General features: G+C 35.2%; 1 protein-coding gene across 1 annotated transcript; it reads left to right on the top strand.

Annotated features, from left to right (window-relative positions):
• Positions 1-6,959: 6,959 nt before the first annotated feature.
• LOC134281307 (uncharacterized) lies at positions 6,960-8,459 on the top strand. Its single transcript, XM_062763795.1, has one exon. The coding sequence runs from the start codon at positions 6,960-6,962 to the stop codon at positions 8,457-8,459; it is 1,500 nt and encodes a 499-aa protein (XP_062619779.1).
• Positions 8,460-9,415: the final 956 nt, after the last annotated feature.

Raw genomic sequence — 9,415 nt, 5'->3', positions numbered from 1 at the left:
CATTACAGGTGCATATAGAATAGACTGTAATTAATGATTGTGCCAAATGTGTTACCCTGATCATAAGTAATGATAACATTTTTAAAATAACTTATATAACTCATATTTGTTTTCACAGAAAGTTTCATTTTTAGCTCACCTGAGCCGACGGCTCAAGTGAGCTTTTCTGATCAAAATTTGTCCGTTGTCTGTCGTCGTTGTTGTCGTCGTCGTTCTCGTTTCGTTGTAAACTTTTCACATTTTCATCTTCTTCTCAAGAACCACTGGGCCAATTTCAACCAAACTTGGCACAAAGTATCCTTGGGTAAAGGGGATTCAAGTTTGTTCAAATGAAGGGCCATGCCCTCTTCCAAGGGGAGATAATTATGAATTAGTGAAAAATTAATAGCATTTTTAAAAAATCTTATTCTCAAGAACCACTGGGCCAGGAAAGATGAAACTCATGTAGAATCATCCTCAGGTAGTGTAGATTCAAATTTATACAAATCATGACCCCCGGGGCTAGGGTGGGGTCAAAATGGCCGACCAAAGTTTTACATAGGAATAGATAGGAAAAATCTTTAAAAATCTTCTCAAGAACCACTGGAATAGGAAAGATGAAACTCATGTGGAATCATCTTCAGGTAGTGTAGATTCAAGTTTGTACAAATCATGACCCCCGGGGCTAGGGTGGGGCCAAATTGGCCGACCAAAGTTTTACCTAGAAATATATAGGAAAGATCTTTAAAAATCTTCTTCTCAAGAACCACTGGAATAGGAAAGATGAAACTCTTGTGGAATCATCTTCAGGTAGTGTAGATTCAAGTTTGTACAAATCATGACCCCCGGGGCTAGGGTGGGGCCAAATTGGCCGACCAAAGTTTTACATAGAAATATATAGGAAAAATCTTTTAAAATCTTCTTCTTAAGAACCAATGAGACAAGAAAAATGAAACTTTAATGAAATTATCCTCAGGTAGTGTAGATTCAAGTTTGTTCAAATCATGACCCCTGGGGGAAGGGTGGGGCAAAAATGGCCGACCAGAGTTTTACATAGGAATATATAGAAAAAATCTTTAAAAATCTTCTTCTCAAGAACCACTATGCCAGGAAAGATGAAACTCTTGTGGAATCATCCTCAGGTAGTGTAAATTCAAGTTTGTTCAAATCATGACACCCAGGGGGGTTAAAATTCAAGCGCCCCCCCTCCCCCCAGTAAACTTTCAGTTTTTGATCTGATATGTGCTTTTTCCTAGTCGATGTGCTCAGGTGAGCGATGTGGCCCTTGGGCCTCTTGCTTTAAAAACTGTTAAGAAAATAATATTGCAAAATCGTCATTTTTAAAAACATTCTACAAAATTCTGCAGATGCATCTGGCACTTTGATTTTTTTTTCCGTCCATGCAATTTTCATATGGTTGTCAGAAGTATATATATAACATAGGAAAATGTGTGCAGCAATATTGCAGTTTAATATCCTGTCATAATAAACCTCATTTGTACAAAATGTCTTTTTTTTCATTTTGATAAGCAGCATTATGGAATATGTAAGTTCTGTAGCAATTTTTATGCCACACTGTGAATATGGCCAGAGCAGATAGTGTTTGTCAAGTCTGTCTTCCTTCCTTCTGTCCTATCAATCTTTACATTTAGCTCAGTTTCAAAGAAACTGTTTAAGATATTTTTTATCAAACTTTGTGTGCTGAAGCATATTGATGACAGCTATTCAACTGCATCAGCATTTTTGTTTATACCTTGATCTTTCCTTTGACCTTGATCATACTTTTCTTAATTTTGTGTTTCTCTAGAAACTATTCTAGATGTTTTTGTGTAAACTTGTGAAATTAAACATCATATGTGCATTGATGTATTATTTGGTGAGAATTTAGATCTATCAACTGTGGCCAAATTTCTTTACTTTGTTCTTCCCAATGACTTTACTTTTTATTATGTATGTAACTCGGTTTCAATATATTTTCATCAAACTTCACTTTACTAATACAATTTTTCTTATAAAACCCTGATTGGCATTAATGTCCCAGGGCATATATCTAGATATACATGCACATCACAGTGATTATATACATGTACATAATTTTTCTAGAATGTACATGTGCATTCAAGTTCACTCTTAAAAAACTTTATACTTTTCAATCAATTAGTCTTTGCACAAAATTTCACTTTAGAAATCTTTAAATTTTTAAGTTCAGAAAACCGAATTCAAATCTTCAAAGTAATTATCAAGTAAATTGTAGGAATGTTTTCCATCTTGTTTACTATTTCCAACACAACAATATTTTACCTGTAGACATCAGTGTGTATGAATTCTTCAAGAAGTAAACATTTGCTGATTGCTTGGTTCTTAAGTAGATTATTTCAGTTAGTTGTTCAATCTTGACACAGTCACACAAACTTTATGAGAAGCACAGATCAATGAGGGAAGCAGAGTTCTAAGAGATAATGTCTGTGAATTTTGTCATTGATGTATATAAATTATATATACATTACTTAATTACTGGTTAAGTTAAGCATTAATTTGATGTGCCATTAAGAAAGATTTTCTTTCTGTTTCCAGCAGAAAAATACACATGATGCCAAATGTTGTTTCTGAATATTGTATGAATGTCCTCATATATGTGAAATAAACCTTACTTTATATTTAATTATATCAAAGAACATATGTGATTTTATACATATATTGTTTGTATTAAAACAAACAGGGTGTGTGTATGTGTGTTTGTGTTTGATCAGATTTATGTATTTAATTCTTCATTAACACATTTTATACAATAAACTGAAAACAAGTGATTCCTGTATCGTGATCATTTCTTGCATTATACTTTTTAACAGAATGAAAGATGAATAATGAGCATTGTTGAAGAAAAGTTGTGGACACTTTAGTATAAGATATATTTTTGACTAAATGGAGAAAAGTTCCACCAAGTGCTTTTCAGAATTTCCATAGGTACAAATTGCACCCCATTATTAGCAGATCTATTTAAGCAGTATTCATTCAAAACTTTGTTCATCAAAATCATGCAATAGGTATGTCTCCTCTGTAACAGTAGGGAGAAAAAGGATGCATTTCTATTATGTCTCCAAAAGAACCTCACTCAAATACCAAACATCTCTGTCCCTGGGGTTATGGCTTTCAAACGTTTTGAAATAACATTCTACTCATCATAACCATTCAATTAGTTTTTCTGTACAATACCCAAGGGCAGAAGGAAAGATTTTTTAAAAATGCCTTTTCACATTATATTCAATAGACCCCCCATGATTTCCTGACCCTGGGGCCACAATTTTCACAGTTTTGTAAGACACACACTTGATCATTATATTCTTGCAGTTGCACTTAGTTTTCTGCTAAATACACTGGGACAGAGAAGATTTTCAAATTAATAATGCGATTTCCGCCCTAACACCAGAACCCTCGACCCAGAGGCCAATATGATTTTAACTATATAATCAATAGAGCCCTAACACCAAAACGTCTGATCTAAGTGCTAAGATATTTACAGTTTTGGACGAGGCACCCTTGCTCAACATAACTACATACTTGGTTTATCTGCTAAATACCTAGAAGCAGAGAAGAGGGTTTTTCAAAAGAAACAATGCACTTTTACTATAAAATTATGAAACAACCCTGCTTACTGAGTATTTTATGCCAACAGATGACTGTTTGATGTCCAGGAGATTAGGTCAATTTGATGGTTTTGGTCCTACTTCTAAGCCCCAGGGGGCAGGGATCATGAAATTCACAATTGATTCCCCTTTACTCATGGATCATCATCGGAAACCCACGGGTGAACTCGTCTGTGATAAGTAAAGATGAGATCACCCGTGGGTTTCCAACGATGCTCATGGATTGTCTGTGCAAAATTGGTTGAAATTTCTTCAGTTGTTGCAGGAAATAATTTGAAATTTCTTCAAAATCATAGGTCAGTTTTAAATATTTTTAATATTCCAAGGAGTCAAAATGAATTTGAACTACCCTACATATATTGGACTCACTAAGATATTGACAGTAGTGAAGGAAAAACTTCAAGAGTACTGTGCAACAATATATTCAAGAAGTGGAGTGAATCAGAAAATTCATCAAAAATTCATAGGAACATTTGGAAAATTTGAAATCACAAGATTTTACCAAACTCAACAGCTTAAAAACTTATGAATTTTCAACTTTATACACAACTATTTCCAACGATAAATTAAAGTCCAGGCTTTTTGACATCATTGACATCTGCTTTTTCAATAAAAATGGAACTCGTAAGTTTACTTACCTGGTCATTGGTTATTTGCAAAATTATTTTGCAAAGACACATTCTGATTGCATACACAAAGATCTGAAGTTGACATCATAAAGATGCTTGAGTTTCTTGAGTTTCTGATTAACAATATCTATGTGGCTTTTGGAGACCAGGTCTTCCAACAATCTATTGGAATTCCCATGGGTACCAATTGCGCTCCGTTATTTGCAGACCTATTTTTATATTCATATGAAACAGAATTTGTGCATAATATGCGTATGCGTGAAAAGAAGAAAATACTTGCTGTGGCCTTCAACTCGACATTTAGATACTAGTATATCGACGACGTATTGTCAATTAACAATGATAATTTCCATTCCTACGTCGATACGATGTATCCTGGTGAGCTTGAGATAAAAGATACCACAGAGTCTGACACATCTGTTTCATGCTTGAATATTTTACTTGAAAAAGACGTTAATAGTACATGTAATCTAACAATCAAGCTATATGATAAACGTTATGACTTTAACTTTTCTATTGTCAACTTCCCTTACTTATGCAGCAATATACCTTCATCACCTGCATACGGAGTGTATATATCTCAGTTGATTCGATACGCAAGAGCATGCTCTACGTATGAACAATTTCTAGAACGAGGTAAATTATTGACAAACAAGTTTGATGAACAAGAATATCAGCAGTCTCGTTTGAAGTTATCATATAGTAGGTTCCATGGTCGATACAATGACCTTGTCAGCAAATACAATTTTTCATTGAGTCAAATACTGACTGACGTTTTGCATACTAATTGTTAGTCCATTATTTATACACTGAATTGACGACGGATTTTTCCGTTATTTCCCGATTACGACAAGGAGCACACGGCGGGTGTGACCGGTCAGTAGGGGATGCGCACTCCCCCATGCCACCTGATCCCACCTCTGATGGTACGGAGGTCCGTGTTTGCTCTGCTCCTATTTTGTATTGTTTTATGGACTTTGATATTAAATACTGTTCGTTATCTCAATATCCTTCCATTGTATGAAATGTGAAAGCATGTCCATTGAATCGTCAGAGGTGGGACCAGGTGTTATGAAAAAGTAAGCATCTCCTGTAGACTAACATTGTGGTTTTAAAGCCCATGATAAAGTGTATATTTTATTAAAAATATTTTCTTTTTTTCATGATAAATTAAATCCATTAATCTTCTAATATCAGGCACGTAGCATCGTTTTTGAAAGTGGGGGGGGCAACCTGAGAAAAGTTTTTTTTACTTACCTGAAAAAGTTGACAAGCAAAAAAAAAAACAAAAAAATAACGAAAATTAAAAGTTGCCCAAACTCGAAAATCCTATTTCATGGGGGGGGGGGGGGGGGGGGGGGGGGGGGGGGGGGGGGGGGGGGGAAGTGGCTAACTTTTTCAAAGCCAACTTACTATCACTTCCATTTTTTCCTTACAATCCTTGCTATCACTATACTATGGTTATAAAGTGGGGGGGGGGGGGCAACCATCCTATCAATGAACATTTACTATAGTAAAGGTTATGTTGGGGAAAAAAGTGGGGGGCCAGGCCCCCCTGGCCCCCCCGGATGCTACGTCCCTGAATATTCTGAACATTAAACAATAAAAGACTAATCGAATGTTTTATTATGTAATCAATTGGATAGATTTAATGGCATCCTGAATCTGGCTTAAAAATCCTAGGACATAACGGTTAAAAACTGTGCATTTTACACTGTAAAAATTTATCCGTGGGTACTTTCTGGTACCACCCCAACGCCAGAGAGGAAGATAGCATGTTAATTCTATTTATGAATAACTATTAAAAAGTCAAGTTATGGACAAACAAGGATTGAAACGATACTATCATTGAGTCAAATGCTGACTGAGGTATTTCATACTAATTGTTAGGCCATTATTTACATTATGAAATGTTTCAGAATTTTTCCTTTTTTCCCCATTTCTTGAGGGGACCTGATCCCAGCTCTGATGTTTAACAGTTCCGTGTTTACTCTTCTTCTTGAAAATCTTTGGAGCTTGCATACTGTTTGTTTTCTCCATATTTCAATACTCATACAATGTACATATCGTTTATACTGAAAGAAGCTATCTTAAAACTAATTATTGTTGTATTATAATTATGTATCAAAGAATTTGTTCAATTTTTTTCTACAGAAAACTGTAGTTATTTGCCTGGAGAAGTACATGTATTTTTGTGTACCTAATATGAATCCATAATTTCATAAAACCCAAGAAATATTTTTGCATGATAATGAAAAGTGATCAAAAATGGCACTTTGGGACAACAGCACAGTTGTTTACAGGGCACCACCTACTTATTTTGCGATGAAAATAAGAAGGGGGTACCCTGTATACGAAACAAGTGGTAAAAATAAGTAGGGGATACCCCTTGTACGAAACAAGTACTAAAAATAGGTAGGGGTCGGGTACCCCGTATACGAAACAAGTGCCTGTGAGCTATGGTATTGAATATTGAATCTGTAACATGTACTACTAATTAACCCAATCAATCACAATATATCATCTGTCTGAAGTCACAGCTTTAAAAAATCACATTTGTTATGACTGTTCCAAACTTTGAAAACCTATCTTTCTTTCATATTGCTAAATTATAAACTACATTGTACTTTGTACGTGTATAAATCAAATAGAGGCGTTGTCAGATATTAAAATCGCGCATGTCAGACAGATAAGGACAGTCTATTAAATGGCGACTAACAAACCATTGCATCGACTGGGCTCTCCTCAACAGCATATTCCTATGTGTAACGAACACAATTATTTCCTTGATATCCAATGTGAAGACTGTGATCTATTTATTTGTTCTTCATGTGCCAAAACGGACCATAAAGAACACAACTGGGTCACGAATGCCACGGCAGCCAGTAAAAGAAGAAAAGATATAGTACAATACAGGTATCTAGAGACGATAAAAGAAGTGAATCTGTCTGGAATCGATGAAAAAATTGACGAGGCATTGGCACGTATTAAGGAAAATGAAAATCATTGTGATCTACAGGTACAAAAGCTACGAAAACATTATGATGAAATAATTATGAGACTGATAGAACTCAAGAACTTTCAGGAAAAACAACTGAAAGACAATATGATTCAGAAGAACAAACAAATGAATCTCATGAAATCTGAATTAGAAAAGCATAAAAAAGACATTTTGGAACTTGTGGAATTCTTAGATGAGAATAATAGCACTATGTCTGATTATAGTCTGGTTGACAACCATAGAGAACTAAACAAGAGACTCTCTGACGTCAGAGTCGATATGAAGATCGGTAAAATGTCTGTGAGTTACAACACTGGGAAAATAAGTGAAGAAATATTGAAGTCTTTGATTGGGCAGGTGTTGAATTTAGATGATATTTATAGTGCAACTGAAACAAACTCATTCATGTGCGGAGGAAACGGAATACAAAGGCTTAAAGCTTTCAGTGAAGAAACTTGTTTTATTACAAACTACAAAGAAAGATATCTAGAAGAAGTCGATAGACACGGCGAGAGAAAACTTAAAAGTATTAAACCTAATGATATTTGCTTGACTGGGGCGGGCTCTATATATTTCACTCAGTATGAGACCAAGTCTATCAATCGCCTTTCCCCATCAGGATCTGTTTCTGTAGTGGCTACCACACACCCCTTTTCACCATATGATTTATGCCAAACTGTGGAGGGAAATCTGTTGGTCACTCTTCATGACATGGACGAAGATGGATTAGAACTGGGTGTGGTCAGACACATGACATTAACTGGCCAGGTAATCCGTGACTACGAGTACAACGAAGACTTGTCCAGGTCATTTGCTGAACCAACCACAGTCACACAAAACAGAAAAACAGACATAGGTGTTATCGATTGTAAGGGTGAATTTTCAACTGAACTTGTGATTTTTGATCTCTCTGGTCACGTTAAATTCGTTCATCGTGGAGGCTGTTCGGAAAAGGATTCAGTGCTGTATCCAGCTGACTTCGTGTTTGACTCCCTCTGTAATATCATTGTTTCCGATATAAACAGATGGTGTATCCAACTCCTTAGCCCTGATGGGAAGTTCCTAAAAATTTTATTAACTGCAAAAGAAACAAACTCTTCCCTCAATCTATCGCTATTCGGATCTACATTGTGGGTCGGAAATTCATCAGGTCTTGTCAAAGTATTTCAATATAAAAACGATAATGCCGTTAATTTATGTCATTAAGGTATCCGACTCATATTAGGACATTATTTTCTTACTTTGAAAATTATTCTTGAATAAAATACTCTGACATTGTTTCAAAGGATTTTAGAGTAGAAATTAAAGGGTTACCAAGATAAATAATCAAAATTGTTATTACCCAAGCAATATCGAATTATTGAATTATGGAACGATGTAATTTTTTGAAAATTAAAAAAAATAAATCCGAAGAATATTAATTAATGCTATAGTCGACAGATGCATTTGATCATCAAGAAAAGAAATATACTGATATTTATTCATTATAACGACCTTAGCATATACCAAATGCTGAATTAACAAGGCATTTGTAATTCCTGCAGCATTAACTTATTTGTCTGTCGACTGCCTCGGCTTCAAAATTGAGCCTATTCAGAGCAAGCTTTTGGGTATCGAGTCAATTGGGAGACATGAACACCGTGTGCAGGTGATATCTTGAAATATCACTGCATAAATAAAGTTGACAAGAAAAGCAGAGTCATCGCGTTTGTCAAACAGTTTAGTTGTCCAATGGTCCTTATCGTCTAAAGTCAGTAAATCTTCCGAATATGAAACTGATATGACAAACTCTGTGGTGTCTTTTGATTCAAATCAATGGGACGAATCGATATATTTATGGAAGTAATTATTGCTTATTGATATAACATTGTCAGTATTTCTGAATGTCGAATTGAATTTTCTTCTCTTACATTTCTGAATAAATTCTGCTTCATAGGAATATAAAAACAAGTCCGCCAATAAAGGTGCAGAATTAGTGTCCGTCGAAATTCCAGCGGTTTGAACAGGTTACTCAGGTCAATAGGATGCAAATCTGAGCTGTTTTGATCTTTCTGATTGTCAGTGCATGCCATTAGCTAAGTTGAATAAGGTATCACCGAGAAAAACAAGCTAATTCAGAGAATTTGTATCCCCCGCTAAAGGAAAAAGTAAAACATGCGCAG

This window comes from Saccostrea cucullata, unplaced genomic scaffold (genome assembly GCF_032062105.1).
Source record: "Saccostrea cucullata isolate Sc308-1 unplaced genomic scaffold, CSIRO_AGI_Scuc_v1 ctg15325, whole genome shotgun sequence".
Classification (NCBI taxonomy): domain Eukaryota; kingdom Metazoa; phylum Mollusca; class Bivalvia; order Ostreida; family Ostreidae; genus Saccostrea; species Saccostrea cuccullata.
Note: the sequence above shows the minus strand (reverse complement) of the source record. Positions and strands in the feature narration are given on the sequence as shown.

What these genes read in the sequence shown, in the direction of transcription:
- LOC134281307 (XM_062763795.1), top strand. Translation starts at nt 6,960, where the DNA reads ATGGCGACTAACAAACCATTGCATCGACTGGGCTCTCCTCAACAGCAT.